Source organism: Carlito syrichta, unplaced genomic scaffold (genome assembly GCF_000164805.1).
Source record: "Carlito syrichta isolate Samal-C Ts95f unplaced genomic scaffold, Tarsius_syrichta-2.0.1 Scaffold289749, whole genome shotgun sequence".
In the NCBI taxonomy this organism is placed as follows: Eukaryota; Metazoa; Chordata; class Mammalia; order Primates; family Tarsiidae; genus Carlito; species Carlito syrichta.
The window spans coordinates 52,208-72,718 of record NW_007233845.1 but is presented as its reverse complement, the minus strand read 5'-3'; the positions used below and the strand labels follow the sequence as shown (position 1 = coordinate 72,718).

The 20,511-nt window shown below is 47.7% G+C and overlaps 1 protein-coding gene across 1 annotated transcript in view; it reads right to left on the bottom strand.

The window, feature by feature from the left end:
* Positions 1-20,511, bottom strand: part of LOC103256500 (E3 ubiquitin-protein ligase HECW2-like) — a gene marked incomplete at its 3' end in the record, with an annotated part of 68,241 nt that overhangs the window by 37,152 nt on the left and 10,578 nt on the right. Inside the window, exons 3-11 of the mRNA XM_021710551.1 lie at positions 20,168-20,262; positions 14,695-14,770; positions 10,003-10,172; positions 7,132-7,274; positions 4,759-4,859; positions 3,011-4,354; positions 1,435-1,530; positions 779-929; positions 7-110 (exon numbers count right to left, since the gene is read on the bottom strand). Coding sequence (XP_021566226.1) covers positions 7-110; positions 779-929; positions 1,435-1,530; positions 3,011-4,354; positions 4,759-4,859; positions 7,132-7,274; positions 10,003-10,172; positions 14,695-14,770; positions 20,168-20,262 — 2,280 coding nt within the window. The remainder of the gene's footprint in view (positions 1-6; positions 111-778; positions 930-1,434; positions 1,531-3,010; positions 4,355-4,758; positions 4,860-7,131; positions 7,275-10,002; positions 10,173-14,694; positions 14,771-20,167; positions 20,263-20,511) is intronic.

The following is a 20,511-nucleotide window of genomic DNA, read 5'->3' as shown; positions in this document are numbered from 1 at the left end:
TCTTACCGGCATTGGCTTGGTGGAAGTCAGCCTCATCCCCTGTCCCATCCATGGCACTGGCATTTTCCTCCGGCCGCTCGCTGGTCATGGTTCTGCGAATACTCTGGTATCTGAAATCATGACCCAGAGTTACATTCCAGAAGCCTCTAGAAAGGGGGACTCAGTTGCTCCCCAAGGCCAGAGCTCTTCCTTGTCTACTCAGTCTCAACCATTTCCTGCCCCACCCCACTTCCTGCCTTCCAGGGCATCTGTTGTTTAAAGAATTTACGTTGCATTACATTTCTTCTGTCCATTGTCTTTGGAAAATTTTCCTGACAAATAAGTAACACTAAAAAATAATTGTGTGGCCCTTAACCAAAGAAAACTAAATTTCTATATTGTCATGGGATAAAATCAACTTTGTGGTCCACAGCAATTAGTTCTTCAGAAAGAACAACAAATTTAACAAGCTTAGGTTGATAATAAAGACATTTCACAAATGAAGATTCTAGAGATTGGAAAACATATTTGGTTCCAAATGATAAACACACATGTTCTGTTGTACTAAAAATCAGTGTCGGGTTGGCTAAAGGGATCATCTTATCTACTTCTCCTCTAGTTTCCAAAAAAGGTGTGTATGTGTGGGTATTACTGCTTTCATCGAGAAGTCCCATCAAAAGAGGCAGCAGTCACATCGTGATAACAGGATACCCAGAGATGAAAGAGACCATGTCTTCTACTCTGCACCACGTAAAGATGAGCCCAGAAGAGACCAGTGATAGTAAAACGCCACCCTCACCTCCGGTTCAGCTGCTCCATTTGCTGGATGGAGTTGGATCTCTGCAGCACCTGTGGGGCTGGGGGAGCTGTTGGCCGCTGCCACGTCGTGGTTCTGTTGACGTGATCCACATAGAAGATTCTGCCATGGCTGTCAATGCGTGCCTCCCAGTCTAAAAGCAGGGAGGCAACAGAAGGGCTAGGAAGGGGTGCTAAGGTCACTTTTGAGGCTCACAAGCATAGCACTGCCTTCCCTCTTGGACATGCTTTAACCTGGGACTAATAACACATGCCTTGTGCATAATCCAGGACCCTTCCCAGTCCACTCCAGGATCTGTTGGGACCAGCCATTAAGCCTTCACTGAGTGTAATACCAGTCCTCAAAGAATCTTTACACGTGGAACAGCTTTCCAAATCTGCCCACAATGCTCACCCTGCACATATGAGCATCAGCAGTTTAAAAATATATGGAGTAGGCCAGGTGTGGTGGCTCACAGGTATAATCCCGCACTTAGGGAGGCTGAGGCAGGAGGATCACTTGAGGCCAGGAGTTCAAGACCAGCCTGGGCAACATAGCGAGAACTCGTCTCTCAAAAAAACCCAAGACACATGGGGTGGGTTTGCCTGTCACCCGTGCACCCTGTGATGAAGGTGGGCCCTTGAGTTGACGGTCCTCACTTGGTGGGAGGGCCTCATCCACCCGCTGGTATCGGCTGACATCCTGGCGCACTGAGGGTAGCGATCGCAATGGCTGGTGGCCGTTGGCTTGCGAACCTAGGATGAAAGGGAGGGCGTTATCCAGGTGCGGCCTTCCCTTTCAGTGTTAAGGCAGACTTGGTTCAAAACATCAACCTAACATCAGTCCTGAGGCTAGGCTCTTTTCTCTTTTATCTCATTTTCCATATGAAGGCCTGGAAACAAAAGAAAAAAATGAATGGCGTGACTGCTTAGAAGACAGCTTGCTGGAGTAATGTCTTCTGTACACACCTTCTCCTCTTGCATCCCCCCATCTCCCACCCTGGCCTCTATCCTGGCCATGACCCAGTGCTTTAGGGCCACACAGTGGCTACAAGATAAGGAAGGTAACAAAAACAAAAAGGAATAAGAACCAAAAGGGGAAATCTTGTTAGAAAAATAAATGACAAAAGAGGAAAATCATTCCTACTTCTAAGTCTATGCTAGTTAGGCATATGAAATTTCCCCTTGACTTTTCAATGCATCTATAATAGGGCTTTTTAAAAGAATCTTTCTAGAGAGTCACATTCACTGAGATATACAGTAAGTCCCTGCTATGAACCTTCAAGTTGCAAACTTTCAAAGATGCAAATGTGTGTTTGCATGTCCAGTTAAGTTCACGTGTCTGGCATACATTGTCACGTGTGTGCATCCTTTACAAGTGGCTGTGCTTTTGTGTACTTGATGGTATAGTACTATATAGAGTACAGTAGTACAGTATCTTTATTTCAAACACAGGATGTCCAGAAGCAAGTGCAAAAGCAGTGATATAGCTGGTACTGTATAGCCAATTGTGTTTGTTGATACCTAGGCTGACTTATGAGCAAATTGGATTTAGTGCTCTTGGAACAGAACTTGTTTGTATGTAGGGAACTTACAGTGATACAAATTGTATGGGCAAATTTGCAACCTAAGACACTAAAGAAGCTTATCTTTCAAGTGTCAGGACACATCCCTAACTCAGTTGATGTTTCTTGTACTGCAGAAGACAAAACATGACTTCAGACACAAAGCACATGTAAGCTTCTGTTCTGAAGTTCTCTAAGGGAGACGTGCCTTGGGGTTCCTGGCCACCTCTCTGATGATGCTGAAGCTGAGGCCACAGCCTTCTGGTTTTAATCTACAAACCTAGGGTCCACAAGAAGTTCCTTCCTAAGTGTGATGATGGCTGTTGGGCAGGCCTCTCATTTCTGCAACAGAAGATCCTTTTTTAAAAAACACTGAATTTGAACTCAGGCCAATCTGGATGCAAAAAACATGTGTCTCTTCCTGACTGTGGGACTGGCAAGTCCCTGTGTCTTGGCTCTGGACTGCAGCCTGGTCCGGGAGAAGGACTGCAGGGCCCACACCTCTGTTCCACGTCCTTTCCTGACCTGCCCTGTCTCTCCTTCACCTCTGTCCCCTCTCACCCCTCTCTAACTGCTGGTGCCCAGAACCTGCAGTCCTGTCTGCACCCAGGGGAGCTACAGAGTGTGTCTACGGTGAGCCCGGAACAGGAGCAGTGTCTCCCACATCCTACCTCCGGTGGCGCCCTCCTCCTGGGCTGCAGCCCCCTCGCAGGCATCCTGGGCAACACGAGCGTTGCCATCTTCCTGGGGTGAACGCTCAGCCGCAGCAGCCCCCTCCAGGCTGCCCCTCCGCTGCCAGACCTCACTCAGCTCCTCCTGCTCGGGTCGTGGCGCTGGCCCAGCCCCTGGCCCTTCCTCTTGGCTAGGCACCTGCAAGGTGGGCAGGGGGCCAGGGGTGCACACAGTGTCCTGTGAGCTGGGGGCAGGGCCACCAGGGGGCTCAGCTGCACAGGCGCCCTCCTCGTCCTCTTGAGAGGAGAAGGCTGGGGTGCCCGGGAAACGTGCACTCTCCAGGGAGGAGCAGCGCGTCTCCACTGAGGACAGCTGCGTGGCCACACTCTCCTGGCAAGAACTGTCAGCCCCATCCAGGTCACTCTCCCCCTCAGGCCGCGTGCTGGCTTCGCTCACGCTCTCTGTCCTGGCAGGGTCGCTGGGTTCAGTCTCGGAGGAAACCTGGGAGGGCTCGGAGCCCTGGTCCAGGGACTCAGCCTCACTCATGGCCCTCCGGCTGCCCCCAGACGTGTCGGACATGCCAGTGTCCGGCCCGTTCATGGACTGCTCGGCCTCCTGGGAGTCACATGGGTCAGCACAGACCTGGTCGATGGTGGGCTGAGACTCTGGGCCTCCCTGGCCTTCGTCAGGGTCAGGGGCCAAGGGTGAGGAGCCGTCTACCAGCTCAGGAAGACTTTCTGGCTTGTCTTCCAAGGAAGCAGCCTCATGAGTAAAGGCCTCTTCACCCTCAGCGGAGTTGTCCTCTGGCTTGGCTTGTGATGTGGGGCCCCGGTCATCTGCTCTGGATGCCCTGCTAAACATGACCAGCCCTCCCTCCTCCTCCAGGGAGGATGGGTACCCCAGGTCTGGCTGAAACTCATGATCTTCTTCGTCCGAATCAATGTGAAGCATGGCATTGAGCCTCGTATCAGTGGGGAAACTGCTCCTCAGTTTGGGAGAGGCACTCACGGCCCTCTCGGGACAGGCTGTGGCTCCTGGCCTGGCGTGACCATTGTGGTCCAGTGCATCTAAGTAATCATTGAGCGAGTCCTGGCATCCTCGGGGAGGTGAGGCCCGTGAGGACATGGAGATTGGCTCCTCTGTGTCCATCTCCAGAGTGGAGCTAGTCCTAAGAGAGTGCTTAGGCGTCCCTTCGGCTGTGCTGTCCTCAGACATGGGCCCGTTGGCACATGCCGGGCCATCCTGATGGCTCCCAGGCAGGTCCTCGTCATCTGAGGGGCTCCCTAGGTCCCCATTCATGGTCCCAACCCCAAGGATGGTGCCCACAGCTTCTGGAGATGCATCTGAGGAGGAAACAGTGTTATCACCACATGGCCATCTCACAACCTGTGGCTTTGCACCAGTTGGGTTCAGAGAGACCTTCCGATAGCAGCCCCAACCTGTTGGTGCCCCCCACCGGCACCACCACTGCACAGGATCCTGTGGGCATCTGGCGAGGGGCCATGCACCTAGTGCTGCTGGGGCTCTAGAGACTGCCTCCTAAGTGCAGGCATCCACCCCCAGAGTTAGCTTTGGCCCAACTGGCCTTCCTCTCTGCTTAGAAAACTGCAGCCGTAACCATGCGGTTGCTACTTTGAGAAAAACTCAGGATACAGGACACAAACTCAGTTTTGTTCAAAAGCAGCCTGACAATGGAGAGAGGTGTGACAGGCATCCCTGTGGCACTATGCCTACACGGGCATCTCACCTTCATGGGCAGAGGATGCCACCTCCACTCTGAACTGGAGGTACCCGCTCACATGGTCTGCTGGAAGCCTCCGGCCAAGGCTGTAGCTGAGCATTTGGTCCCTGAGAGAGAAAGAGAGAGGGAGAGGGAGAGGGAGAGGGGGAGGGAGAGAGAGAGAGAGAGAGAAGAGAAGAGAGAATATGAGAGAGAGAAAAGAGAAGAGAGAATATGAGAGAGAGAGAGAGAGAAAGAGAGAGAGAGAGAGAGAGAGAGAGTGAGAGAGAGGGAGAGGGAGTGGGAGAGAGAGAGAGAGAGAAGAGAAGAGAAGAGAAGAGAATATGAGAGAGAGAGAAGAGAGAATATGAGAGAGAGAAAAGAGAAGAGAAGAGAGAATATGAGAGAGAGAGAGAAAGAGAGAGAGAGAGAAAGAGAGAGAGAGAAAGAGAGAGAGAGGGAGAGGGAGAGGGAGAGAGAGAGAGAGAGAAGAGAAGAGAGAATATGAGAGAGAGAAAAGAGAAGAGAAGAGAGAATATGAGAGAGAGAGAGAGAAAGAGAGAGAGAGAGTGAGAGAGAGGGAGAGGGAGAGGGAGGGAGAGAGAGAGAGAGAGAGAGAGAGAGAGAGAGAGAGAGAGGGAAAGGGAGAGAAAAGGAGCTGTGATCCTCAAGTGCCAGTGCTGTAGCCTCCTTCCTGCAGGATGCCCTCCAATCCCATATCTCACCCTGAAAACTGTTGGACTCAAAAGTAAGGGAAATAATAGGCTCAAGGTGAATTGTGGTCCAGTGTAGTATGTTCATTTGTACATGTAAGCTTGCATAAGCCCAGGGATGAAAGGAAGTCTTGTAAGGAGAATCCTCGGTAAAAGCAGAAATGTACTACAGTGTATAGCCTTACGATCTTTCTTTTTCTTTTTTGATTTTTTTTTTTTTTGTGGAGATGAAGCCTTGTTACATTGCCTAGGCTGGTCTTGAACTCTTGGGTTCAAGCAATCCATCTGCCTTGGCCTCCCAAAGTGCTGGGATTACAGGTGAGAGCCACCATGCCTGGCCTGATCCTTCTCAAAGACACCGTCTGCTCTCTCCTGCTGAGGGTGACTGGGAAGAAGATATTCTGAAGCCAGCAGGGAGCCATGAAAGGTCCATGTTCCGGGCTCTTTCTGACTGGGGTGTGAAAGGAGGGAGAATCTGGGTCATGATAGCGTGCCCTTGTTATAAAGAACATGCACAGCTAGGGACTGCTCCTCCGCACCTCCCAACATAGCACAGAGGCCCCTGTGCTGGCCCCAGGAAGGTCAGAAGCCAAGTCTCAGAAGGGAGCAGCACAAGGACATGGCATGGCCACACCTGCTTGGCAAGCAGCCCCACTGTGGAGGGGTGGGGCTGCTGAGCTCTCCCCGCTTGCAGAGGAAGGGGTCTTGGCCTGTCTCTGGGCCTGGTGTTACTAGAGAAGCTAGAGGTGCCCTGGAGAGGCATTGTGCCCACTCCTGGGCCTGCCCCGTCTTTGCACGCCTTGAACCCAGGCTTGAGCTGTCAGCCTCCCCTATGCAGAGCCGTCCTGTCTCACTCAGTGTCTCCTTATCAGAATCAAATGTAACTGCTTCACCTTCCTGCACATGAGTGACACTCACTCTAAAGCAAATGACTTTGTCTTAATAAGGAAAATACTTAAAGGGACAGTCAAGTCGCCTCCTCTATTCTCCCACACTGCCCCATGCTGCCCCAGAAGGAAACCCACGTCTCTGCCTAGCGGGGTCCCATGACCCGGTCACAGCCTTCAAGTAGCCCATGCTATTCATGTGCATCATCTGTCCTTCTCTGTCTCCTCAGTATGACTTCCTGACTACTCCACTCACAACATGCACAAAGTGTATGCGAGGAAAACAGACATTAGTCCCACTGCAAGAGTCAGTGGGGGCATGGATCTTAGCAGCCTGAAGGCACGTACATGTCCAGGAGCTTGGCTCTAACACTCTGCAGAGTCCAGGTCTTGTTTTAAATGACTCCAAACAAGATTGTTTTTGTTTTTCAAAAATAACAAGTTCTCCAGATGGAACTAATGGAGATAAGGTGGGCATCAACCTGGACACTAGATTTCTGCTCTAGGAAGAGGACAAGATGTCAATATACTAAAAAAACAATCAAACATTAGATTTGATACTGAAATGCTAATCCTGGAAAAGACAAAGACACCCCAAAGAAGACAAAGAAAAATGGTATATAATCAAAACAAAGTACTTTTTGTCCAGTGCATGTTAATGAGAGTCACGGCACTTTTGTTTCTGAAAGAATGATGTTACCCTTCTTGTCAGTATGAAAAGTCCTAGACTACCATGATCATGTCACATGTCTCTGCACAAGCACATCTCAGCGAGTCCCCTTATGGCAAGGGTGGATTACCCAATGGCCTGTCGCTCCAGCAGCCTCTGAACCGGGATGGTCAGTTTCCCCAGAAAGCGCTTGATAATGGGACGGCTCTTGGCAAATTTGTCTTTAATTTCAATCTCTAAGACATCAGTGAGGAGTGCAAAAAAGGAATATTTCTGAAAACACAAACAGACAACACGCTGGTTCAAGAGAAAGACAAATATGATATGATATCATTTCATTAGTATGGGAAATAGCATCTCTTAAACTCTACTGACAGGCAGAGTCTACACTGCTAGAAATATCTACAGCTACTGTCAGTCCTTTAGTCACTCAAACCATTAGCATTCACAGTGATTAAAAGGCAGCAGTCAAGGGTCTGCATGACGAGGTTCCCTGGATAACCCTGTGGGGGGACAGCATCAGGTATTCAGTAATGCATAATATGCTCTTAGTACTCACCACATTTATTGTACCTTAATTCTTGATAGCTAATATCTTGTTATAGAACAGTTTATAATTAACCAGTATATTTGATTGACAATCTTAATTCCTAATTTCATGGAATTTTGAAGTTGCAAAACACAGTTTAAAATACTCCTCCAGTTGGTGGTTACGGTAGGAACATCTACAGAATACTGTGGCTTCCCTGGTCATTAGTAAAATAAAACAATGTTTAAGTGGAATTATTAGGTTTAAAAGGCATACAGGGTTGAAATATCTTCTGAAACCAGAAAAATAAAAGTATAAGGTTAAGATAGACTTTGTTGCTTTCATCTAAGAATATCATTGGAGAATACTGGATTGGACATTAGAATCTCAGGAGAAGTCAGTGATGGAGCCAGGAATCTAACCCAAGTTGTATCACTGTCTCCCTGACAAAGTTCTATGCCCCCAATGATGTGGTGCTCTTCACTTGGATGCTACTGGTTTACTTAGTTATAACCATCCAAGTTCTCCAAAGGACCATCCAATTGGTCTGCTTAATGGAAAAAGGCACTTGCTTAGAATAAAAAGAGCTAAGTCTGAGCCCTGTGTCTGCCACTGCACAGCTGGTCACATCAACACTTGAGCATTGATTTCTCTATCACCACAATGGAGAGGGGATCATCTCATACCCGGGCACCCTTTCAGGCTTACACTGGTACCATGGCCAAGACCTCTGTAAACATAAAATCTCAGGAAAATAAGTCGTGCTTGTTTCATTACCATATCCATACGGACCTCCTAGAACTCGCATCGAGATACATATATGTTTCCTAGGCCTCAAAATGCACAGGACCATGTGGTGTGCCTTGGAAGTTATTTGCCATGATGAGATCATAAGCAGTTTATAAACCAGGTGGAAGAACATGAGCTATATTAATTTTCCCATCTCCATAACTACAGAGACAATCCAGGAGAAGCATCTTGCTGTGCTGGCCAGTCTCAAAAAGCCACACTTCTTCCTCAGGTGACTATAAACCCCCCGAAATACCTCCAATTAAATCTCTACAATAGTGTTAGAATGAAATGTTGTTGTCAAAGACATAAGGTGTGATCTAAGGAAGTATGTAACTCCTATGCCAGTGAAGCTTTGCCCAGAAGCATCCCTCGGGCCTCGGGCCCCTGAGCTTGGCAGGAGAGCTGCCGCAGCAACATCTCTGTCCATTCTGTGAACATCCAGAGTTATGGTGGGGAAACCCATTGCTGACTCCACCGGTCTGGTGCACTGGGATGACTGGTGGCATGACACAGCTGGCAGGATGACTAGAACACCCTCAACACAATCTGGCTTCACGCAGGGTGACAGACACCTCCTGATATGGCTCGTCTCGTGAACAAATGTCTGCAAATGCATAAGACACCTGCCAAAGACCATCGAGAGAGAAAACTCCTTTAACTCATATCAAATATACACTAGAACAAAATGTCACCCTTTTAAGTAAAAACAGGATCCATGTGACTGATTTTTCCTTTTGCCTCAGGCTTCACCATGCTTCTGCAAGGCAGGGCTGCTCATCTCCTGCCCTTACTTAAAATGATGATATTTTGCTCCTTGTGAGTTTTTTGCATGAATTTTGATTAAAAAATTTTGCATTAAGATATTTATTTATTTATTTGCTTTGAATTACTATTTTTTTTTAGATTCAAAGGGTGCATGTGCAGGTTTGTTTCATGAGTATATTGCATGGTGAGGTTTGGGCTTCTACTGAGCCCATCACCCAAGTGGCTTTTAAACCCTTTCCCACTTCCCTCCCTTACCCTCCTCCTCCTTTTAGGAGTCCCCAGTGTCTGTTGTTCCCATCCATATGCCCGTGTGGATTCTGTGCTCGTGTGGTATTCGGTTTTCTGTTTGTGTGATAATTCACTTAGAATGATGGTCTCCACCTGCATCCATGTTGCTGCAAAGGACATGATTTTGTTCTTTTTAAAGGCATAATGTTTCATGGTACTTGTGTACCACATTTTTAAAAAATCCAGTCCACCATGGATGGTCACCTGTGTTGGTTCCATGTTTTCACTATTGTGAATAGTGCTATTATAAATCCATGAGTGCAGGTGTCTTTTTGGTAGAGTGACTTATGTTCCTTTTGATAGATACCCAGAGTAGTGGGACTGCTGGATTGAATGGTAAATCTACCTTTTGCTCTTTGAGAAATAAGGTACTTATTTTGATCACTTGGTTTTTTGACAGCTGCTTAAGTTGTGCCTTTGAGGTGAGCACCTTACCTGTCTCGCCAGACCTGGCTCTGGAGAGACGGGAAGAACTCATCCTCAGGGCACCTTCTTCCCAGAAGAACCCCAGACACCTCTGCTATCCCACCCACACCCAGCAACAGCTCGGGAACACACAGTTGGGGAAAGAGAGAAGATAGCTGGCTGACTTCCCATTAGTCATATGGAAGACCTGGGGCATCTTACCTCTCGGTGCCAGATAGGGTTGGTGGTGTTGCTGATGATGGTGGACCTCCGCTCTTGCCCATGGTGGGCACAGGTGGGGAAGCTGCTCTTCTTCCCTGGCTGAATGGACATCTTAAGGTAAGGGTCGGGATTGAAGAACATGCCTTTCTTTAGCCCAACTGCCCTAAGATCTTTAAAGAAAGAGAAGGAGGGAGGGACAAAAACAGAGAGGGAGGGAGGGAAGGAAGGACAGGGGAGGAAAGGAGGATCCATAAATCCTGATTAGAACAAGCAGCTCCAAGACAATTTACTCTTAAATAAACACACAGGACACTCTGAACAGAAATGATTCAGTAACACGATTGCAAAGTCATTCACACAAGGATCTCATAGACACATGAAGACAAGGATCGTGGCAGTGATTCAGCAAAGGGTCTCTCGTGGCTGCAAAAGTGAAGTCAGACCTTTGCCCTGACCTCACATCCTTGCCCATCTGTTCCTGGGAACCCTCCAATTCCAGCAGGTGCCTCTCCACCCTCTCTTCCAGGGCAAGGAGTCAGCAACCGGAAGTTCAGACAATGTCTCAAGAGAAATCCTTAGTGAACAGTACACTGGAAACACATTCCTTAGGGAGAGAAAAATGAACTTCCACATATATATAAGAATGAGTTTGGACTAAGTTTAATTAGAGATGAAACTTCAGAGCACACATCCATGTGTACTGCATTTTAAATGTCTTCTCTATGCCACAAATGTGGGGACTGTCAAGGGAAAAAAATCTTAAGTAGCTTGTAAGTAACCAAAATATCTGATGAACATACTATAACTTACCTTAGATGACACATTGCTTCACACTACATACACTGCAGAAAGACCTAGCAAAAGTCCATTCAGTGAGGGGACAGACAGTTTTTAAGTGCTCAGGCCAAGGCACAAAGCTGGTGGCAAACCAAGCTGGTTTCACCAAGCTCTCAGCATCATTCCAAGATTATTGGTTTGAGTAAGGTGAGCCTGGGAATTAAGCAACCCTGAAAAAATGCTGAAACTTCAGTCCAGGGAGGTCTCCAGAGTAGCTGGAAACAGACTCCATGAAGTGACTGTAAATTATAGGAGGCCACCAAGGTCATCCCACAAAAGCTCATTCCTGAAACAGAAGGTCTTTCTTGGAAGGAAAAAACATTAGCCTGAGATGGCCCTCATAACCATCCCTGGAGGGGACACACCAACAGTCCCTAGGAACTCATTGCCCAGATACATGGAATGAAAATGGCCCAGAAATGTCTAATGACACAGAATCAGCAGTAGAGGGTAGTTTAAAGTATTGACAAACACATGAGAATTGTACCAAGAGGCTCTGATGTTAAGAATGCTGCATGCAATTCACAGCAAGGTCTTCCCTCCAAGAGCAGTGGGAGAAGGTGGGGATGGGCAGAGAGCTAGACAGCCCTTCAGAGAAGCCACGCAGTCTCAGCCCTGTGTCCCTGTACCTGACACACTACAAACACACAGGCGATATCACACATAAAGTGTGCATTTCACTGCCCATTTAATCATGCTGCATGTTTCCACTTGGGCTTATTAGCACAGAGTAGCTTGGAGAGGAGAGTACAATTTGCACATTTATTTTCCTACCTTTCTTGGTTATGCTCCCATCGAACTCAAAGACAGAGGATGGTGTTCTTTAGACATGCAGTCTACTCCCAGGACAGGGATTTCCTGCCATAAACTCAGAGTAATGTGGACAGGAGCAGGTGCCACAGAGTCTGACAGGCTCAGTCATGAAAGAAAATGCTCCTTTGAACAAGAAGCACCAGGAGAACCAGCTGCTGTGGTGGAAGAGTGTGTGGTAAACAGTCCTGACCCCAGACTTTCCCACAGTGAGATGCTGCACAAACGTATCTGCCTTAATAACCTACCAGGTTAATTATTTTTAACCTGATTATTCAGGTCCCTTTACCCATCTCATTTCTGCTCTTCTCTGTCTTTTACACATTTTATTGCTCATAACTATTCATACCACATAATAGGCCTAAGAAGGACTCAAAATCACAAAGGCTCGACAAGTTAAAATCCCAAGCAAAGCCTTATTTGGAGGAGGTTTAAAATATTAACCAATACTTTTACTTTTATTATGGCTCTAGAGTTCAATTGTGTCTCTACATTTCCATGGGTAGCCAAGAGCAAGACATGTGCAGGCAGCCACTCTACAGTGCTTTCAGTGTTCTCAGACAAACACTGTTTGTCATTCTTTGTCAATACTATGCAACCAGATTTGTTTCCAAGAACTACATTCCAGAACTGGTTTAGCCTCCCAGCCATCCTTGTGTACTCTCCATGGTATTTGGCTACATGGTACGACAGAAAACAGAGGTCAGGCAGCCAGCCTCCCTGTGTCTGGAGGTGGGAGTGGGGAGCAGGGTTCATAGAAGCATCTGGCTGTGTTCTAGAGTTGATTTCCTGCTTTTTAGGAAACACCCTGGGATGTTTAACTTCCAAATAGTCCTCCTCCCCTAGCAAGCTGACAATATCCCCTCTGCAGTCACCCACATGTGAGTATCTTGTTTAGCATGACACAGACCACTTGGAAGTACAGGACAACAATTGTAAACTAAGAAACTATGGCATACATCAAATCATTGTGCTGTGTACCACACATTTATGCAACAACAATCTGGCAATTAAAAGAGCTAAAGCAAGGCCAGGTGTGCTGTCTTCTACTTGCAATCCCAGAACTTTGAGGGCTGAGGTGGGAGGACTGCTTGAGCCCAGGAGTTCAACATCAGCCTGGGTCACATAACAATACCTCATTTCTACAAAAAATCAAAAAATTAGCTGGCTATGGTATTGAATGCCTGTAGTCCTAGTTACTAGGGAGGCTGAGGTGGGAGGATCACCTGAGCCCAGGAGGCCGAGGCTGCAGTGAGTTGTGATCATGTCACTGCACTCCAGCCTAGGCGACAGAGTAAGATCCCCAACTCAAAAAAAAAAAAAAAAAAAAAAAGCAAAAACAAGAAGCCCATGGCATGGTCTTGCTCTCAACTTTCTGAGCCGCAATTGCCTAACTGTCCCCTACCTGTCCCTAGGACCTCAATGTGTGAAAGTCGACAGCACACGTGGTAGCCAAACGTTTTGGGGAAGAGATAAATAAAGGGATCTGAAAGCAGTCCCACAGGCAGTGGTACGGTCAGTGCCTTTATTAAAAGCCAGATATGCCGGGCTTGGTGGCTCAGCCTGTAATTCCGCGCCTTTGGGAGGCTGAGGTGAGTGGATTGCCTGAGCCCGCGGGTTCGAGACCCGCTGGGCAGCGAGACCTCATCTCTACAATAAATCAAAAAATCAGCCGGGCGTGGTAGCGCACGCCTGTAGTTCCAGCTACTCGGAAGGCTGAAGCGGAAGGATCGCCAGAGCTCAGCAGGTCAAGGCTGCGGTGGCCGGGAGCGGCCACTGCACTCCAGTCTGGGCGACAGAGTGAGACTCCAACTCAAAAAAACCAAAAAAAAAACAAACAGAAAAAAAAACCCCAGATATTTTTAAAACCTTGTGGTTCCAATATTTATTGACCAAATTTGATCCATAAGTCACCAGAGCACAACCCCTGAAATTCACCAGAGACTCTTTCCTTGGAGGAGGGAACATGTGGAACCAAACACAGACACTCAGAATGCCACAGCCAACAACAAGCCAATGTGTACACTGTCCCACGTGGTGACTGGGCACGGGGAAGGATCTGCTTCAAGATGCGGCCTTCTACCTCTCACTCTCAGGGACATCTGTTTTCACTCGAGACATTTTTTTGCAGACAAGGAAAGTGGGCATAATTTAAATTTTAGAAGCCCATACCCACAGGAAAATTAAAATGAGGCCTCTCACAGTGGCAGACCTCTGCTAGACTTTCCTTTGTAAGCGTTGTGGTAGGTCTGTCTTAAAATCCATTGCAAATATGACTTTCTTAGAGTATTCTTGACTTTACGATGCCAATTCATTTTTTAAAAATCAGTGGCTTTCCCATGTTTTTGGTAGTGACCTGCATAGGACATACATTTTACACTGCAGCCCAGTACACATGTATAGAGGTATGCATATTTTTGGGTGTGAACATTTTCAGTTTATAGAAAGTGATGTTTTATTTTTAAAAAATCCCTTTGGAGGTAAATTTTGATTTTTTTAAGTTACTGGTTTCAACTAAAGTAAACTTAAAAACTCACACCCTGAAAGGCATTGCTTTAACTGTATGATAAACACACAAGGAATTCGAATATGTTATGGAACATAAAACAAGCAAAAAATAATAATAATAACAAAAGACCAATCCACTTTCCAACTGTTATGTGTATTCCTCCACAGAAAAAGAAGGGCACCTTGGCTTTCCCTGCCAGTCTTCAAATGTTTCCTTTCTCCAGCTGAAGCAAGCATAAATTGTTTTCAGTCAATGCTCCTCAGGATTAGCACATGTTCTGTTACAATTTTTCTTTAAGTCTTTCTTTTACTGTCTTTTTATCACTCGAAAACTTGGTAGAAAAAGTACATTCTGAATTTGTATTCATAATCTAATTGTATTATGGTAAAAGATATACTTGAATCTTCAGAAATATGACCAAAAACCCTAAACTAGTTCACATATCATATACAAAAGGCTGCAGGAAGAAGCGACCACATGCACCTTTAAAATGAGATGCTTTCAAGAGTGGATGTCACATGTAGGCACGTCCTTACCTGACAGCGTGAAGTTGACGAGCTTGCGAGAATGCAGGTTCCCAGGAGCCCCTCCTTCCATGCCTTCAGCTCCCATCTGCAGAGAAAAGCATGGTCTGAAGCCTGGAAGGAGCACACTCCCCTGACACTTCCACAGGACCACCAGGTTTCCACACACAGTGGTTTTCGTAAGGCAGCACATGCCTCCCTTCTCAAGCCTCCGGAACAGAGGCAAGAGACACTGGCCTGCTGAAACTCAGTCTTCACCCCAAATTAAACAAATAGAAACTCTGAAATTCTCTAGAAGATGAATCAACTTGCCTTACGTCCCTTCTTCTTGATAAGATTAGTGTTGATAGGTAGGAATGTGTATATTACTATTACTATCTCAAATATTTCCTTTAGTTAGAAAACAAACATCAACTTCCACTGGATTTATTAGGAAAACTAAGACTAAATGAAACAGTTGATTGAGATCTGACTATCCATACACACAGAATTATCCTCTTTCACCAAATATTCCGGGTGTCTATGTGGCATCCTGGCTCCCTTGCAGGCTCCTGTCCTGTTGGCTATGGGCACCAAACACGTGCCAGTATAATTAGCAATAACAGGAATGTGCTACTGTGCTGGAAACTTCTTCCTAAAAACTGTTGAGTAAGTTATATCTAACATGAAACCAGCAATTTATAGACCACAAAGCAAATTTATACCTTTCTTTCAATTTATGTACAATTAGTGCGCAACTTATGGTACAGAAGGAAGAAAAACCTTCATGATACTATGAAAAAGAGGTCTACAATACTGTCAGAGACAATTGAATACAGAATAGCCAGAAAATAAAAATCACATTTTAATTCTAAAGTTTAGATCAAACTCTTCAGATGAGGAGTCTGTCCTTGACCAAACCAGGGCCCGGCTCTTCTGAGCCATCTGCTCAATGGACCCAACCTTGGTATCCCTGTCCACCTTCCAGAGGCTAGTTTAGCAAAACCTGCAGAGCTGGCTTAGAAAGAACCCCCACCATGGGTCATCCTCACGATCAGCAGATTCCCCATCCCACCCCAGGGATGTTGGTCATCTCGGCCTGCTTCAGCAGGAATCCTGTGAGGTCCATGAGCTCGAACCCCCAAGCCTCCAGGTGGTTCCCACACTACCCCCATGCCCTGCTCCTTGAGGTAAATCTCCATGGTCCTGCCTGATATTTGGGATGGAGCCAGCTCTAAATCAAGACTTCTGTCGCTGATCCAGCAGTCCATGACTAGAGTCTGCTCTCATGTGGACGTCACTGTCACCATAGCCTTCCCTCCTCTGACATCTCCCCTCCTGCCATTGTCCCTTAGGCTTCCTCTAACCCCTCCCTCCTTCCTGTCTGTCCAGGCTTCCTCTGACCCCTCCCCCCTGCCACTATCTCCCAGGCTTCCCTCCTCTGACCCCTCCCCTCCTGCCACTGTCCCCTAGGCTTCCTCTGACCCCTCATCCACCTGTCACTGTACCCCGGGGTTTCCTCTGACTCATCCTCCACCTGACCTTTGCTGTGCCCCCCACGCTCCTGTAAAAATCATACACCACCAGGAAGCAATAACAGTAACCAGGAGATAATAACTATTTCTAGCAATGTGAGACACTCCATTTGTATTTTGGAATATGGATTTCTACTCATTTCCTGATAATGCCTACACTGAAGTTGAGACTATGTCATGGTGCACTTAACTGCACCTCCCATGCTTCGAGTCACTGCAGTGGACTAGGGCACACTGAGGGACCTTGATTTCCTCACAGCTACATTTGACCCCTGGATCAGTTGGCTTTCAACAGGCAGGTATGTCTTACTATGCTGTACTGTCGTCCTTGTCCTCCTCCAACTCAATAGTACCAGGCAGCAGGGACAGAGGCAGTAGTAACAGGCCAGACAACTGGTGGGTTGACCATCTCATCCCACTAGAACCACACATGATTCCAGGCCACAGATGAGATGCACAGTCAGTGTGGTCAGCCCCTACTTCTGTGCTGGGTACAGGGAGGCACCAGGAAACCTCGGCCTCCCCTCAAAGGGACCACCCTGCCTGGCCTCAAGTGAGCCACACCCTACCGGATGGTGGCTGCTGTGCAAAGCGAGTTCAAGAAGACTGAGAGACTCAGCCTGTCTTCATTTAAAACCTACTTAAGATACTACACGAAATTACGAGAAAAACCCAAAAGGCCCTCTCATGCTCATTTTCTAGAAGGAATTCACCATCTGGCAAAAGACTCATCAGAGAAAAATGGTGTCCTGCACAATGACTCTGGCAACATGCCCATCTGAAAATATGTTCAAAGAACTCGACTCTGTCATTTATTACAAAGATCCAAGGAGACCAGAGCTCCCCACCAGATGCAGGGACGTTGGTGACCATGAGCCCTCTGTGTTTTGTGTCTGGAGAGAGGCTCTTATACACACTTGCCCAGAGAGTGCCAGGGAGAGCAGAGCCTCACACCAGACCCAGGGACACCGGCAACCTTGTAAGTCCTCTGTGTTCCAGGTCTGGAGAGAGTCTCTTAAGACACACTCACCCAGAGCATTTGGGGAATGCCCAGAGTGGCAGTGCCAACCACCCTGAGCAATACATGTCAGGGGAGAGGTTGGCACCTCCAGTTGTCCCCAGAGTGCAGAATTTTCTGTCCCATGTGTCTGAAGCACATATACCTTTGTGCTCTGATGAGGGACAACAACATCAAGACACCAACAGTGGAGAAGACTTGGTGCTTTCACCTTGGGTTCACTGCAAAGGGCATGTGTGAAGATCAACCGTGGGTCAGGATGCCCCCTGCTCCTTTCCCTGGGAGGTCCTCAGGGACTTCTTCTGGGCCTGGGTATGGTGTGACCCTGCTGAGTGGGCTTCAGGTGCATTAGTGTTGCTAACCAGTCACAATGACTGAGCACACATCAGACGACTCAAGGGCCAACACGCTATTACAGAAATACAAGCCCAACCCTCAAATGTGGGGCCTGCGTGGCACAGCCTTCCAACTGTGGATACAGATAAAACTGTCTCAAATATGGTCAGAATTCAACTAACCACTAATTTCATTCGTAAGCTATTTGATTGCCAGTGTTGTATCTCCGAAGCTTGTAAGGTGCTCTGAGACCTGTTTGAAGCAAATTAATTATCTCCAGACTACGCACAGGCACAGAGTCATCACAACACAAAATCAATGGAATAAAATCAGCTGTTCACCAGAATGTAAACGTCCACTGCCTTCAGTGATATCTGGATAATGATATTGCTCAGGTCTAAAAAAAAAAAAATCTGAATCCAGAAAGGATGTGATTAACATTTAGAAGCCACTGTTTAATTTCATCACAAATGATTTTCTCAAAGGTTTTCTTGTAAGTGACCTCTCTCTTCTAGTTTTGTAACTTTTCTTTTTAGAATTTTAATCTGAGCAAAGTTTGTTCTGGTGCTTACTATGAGACATGGCAGATTTTTCTTTTTTTAATAGAGACAGGGTCTTGCTCTGTCACATAGGCTGTAGTACAGTGACACAATCACAGCTCACTGTAGCCTTGGACTCCTAGGCTCAAGCAATTCTCCCACCTCAGGCTTCTAAGTAGCTAGGACTACAAACATGCTCCACTACACCTAGCTAATTTTTTTCATTTTTGTAGAAGCAGGGTCTCACTAAGTTGCCCAGGCTGATTTCAAACTCCTAGCCTCAAGCAGTCATCCTGCTTTGACCTCCCAAAGTGCTAGTATTACAGATGTGAGTCACTGTGACTGGCCTGACACGGAAGATATTGTTAGTCTCTTCAGAACCTTCAAAGTCTTATATAGTAAGTGTGGGCTGTTCTTTCATATTCTTTACCATGTTTGTTACAGTGGGAGCTCAAATATAATTCTAATGTGAGTAGCACATTTGGATGTTGGGAATTTTGCACATACTGTTCCCTCTGCCTGAAGTGCTCTTTCCTCCCCCTTCACCTGCATAACTCATCCATCCTTCAGACTATCCCTCTGACAGGGTTTCTTCAGGAAGCCTTTCAGGACCCTCCCGAGCAAGCCCAGTCTTTGCTGTGTATCTCAGCCCTGCTCAGCTCCCCTCACAACTACCACTCAGGTAAGCAGAACATAAATCAGTTGATGTCTCTCCCCCACCAATGAGATGGAGGATGTGCCATTCCATCTCTGGGGGTGGCAAGGGCCAGGCACTCAGCAGACATCTAGTGAACGCTTGTAGGAGTGGACAAGAAAGGGCAAGACAGCTTGAGGCAGAGGCACGGGCACCGCCGGGGGCAGCATGGGCAGGTCTGGACGTTCTACGGTGCTGTCTGCAGAGGCTGCTTTCTGGTTCAACCTAACTCCCTGTTTATTTCCAAGACTGCAGGCACCTGTAAGTGTATGTACACCTTCCCACACACAGTGCAGTAGACAGTCTACATTCAGGGAGTTCATTTGTCGTGCTTTCACGGCCTCGCTTTCATGAACGACTGGTGAAAACTGTAGCTAAGCACATATCTCAGACGCAAACACCTCCAGCCGCCCGGATCCAGCCTCCCTTGTGTGATGGAGGCACCCACGGCGGGACTGCCAGAGCCTCAGGTTGCTCTACTGCGTGAAAACAAGTCACAAAACTGGGAAAGGCAATCTTTGGGAAATGCCGTGCTAGAAATGGACACGCTTTCTTTCAAAGTCTGAGGCGGGGCTGGGTGTGGTGGCTCATGCCTGTCATCCCAGCACGTTGGGAGGCCGAGGGGCGAGGGTCCTTTGAGGCCAGGAATTTGAGATCAGCCTGGACAATATACCGGGACTTCATCTCTGCAAAACTGAAAAATAAAGACATTAGCCAGGTGCAGTGGCATGCAACTTCAGTCTCAGCTACTCAGGAGGCTGAGCCAGGAAGATCTCCTGAGTCCAGGAGGCTGACGCTGTGGTAAGCTGTGATTACGCCACTGCACTCCAGCCTGGGCGACGGAGTGAGACCCTATTTATTAAAAATAAATAAATAAACCCAGGCAACCAGCCTCCTCAAGTGCATTAGCCATCTCTTTCTTCAGCGGAGGCCTGGTAAAGAAGCTACATCCACCGAGTGGTCATGTTTTGTCAAAAATGCGTGCAGCACCTTCAGGGGAAAGATCAGCACCGACGACACCGAGGAGACAGTGCGTGTGTGACTCCCACACGCTCTCTGTGGGATAAAAGCTCCCTGAGGTGCTGGGCAGGCAGAATCACCCACGACCTAAATGGCCTGCATTCCCATAAGATGCCACATACCACCTGCCACCCTCCAGCCACCCAGGCCACGCGGACACCTTCCATGTGGAGCAGTGCTGCTCGACTGTGCACAGGTCACTTGAGAGCTGACTGTCCCTGGATGGCCTTCATAGTCATGTTTTCCATGCTACCAGCCACATCCGCGATGGCTAGCTAAACAGGACCCATACTGCCACACGTTTCCCTCACTCAGTTTCCCCCCCCAGCCTCTCCCCACCTGGTGGTGGAGGGAGGCCACTCACCAGCACCGCAGGGTTCTTCACGGTGATGCAAGGTGTCGTGGCTCGCAAGGCGCCGCTGATGCCATGGTAGTACTTGAAGCAGATCTTAATCTCCGCTGTGAGGCAAGTGAAAGACACAGTGACTTAAACATGAAGCCAGGCCCTAGGAGTCGCTGGGGACGCCAGCACACCCTTCCCAGGGCCCTACCCAATCCTACCCCATCCCATTCCTCCAGGTATCCTGTCCCCCACAGTCCCTCCCAGGATCCTGCCCCCCAACCCTCCTCTTCTCCATCCTACTGCACACCCAACACTCTCTCCATCCCACCCTACCCACTTCTCCCCCATCCAACCCCACACCCCCC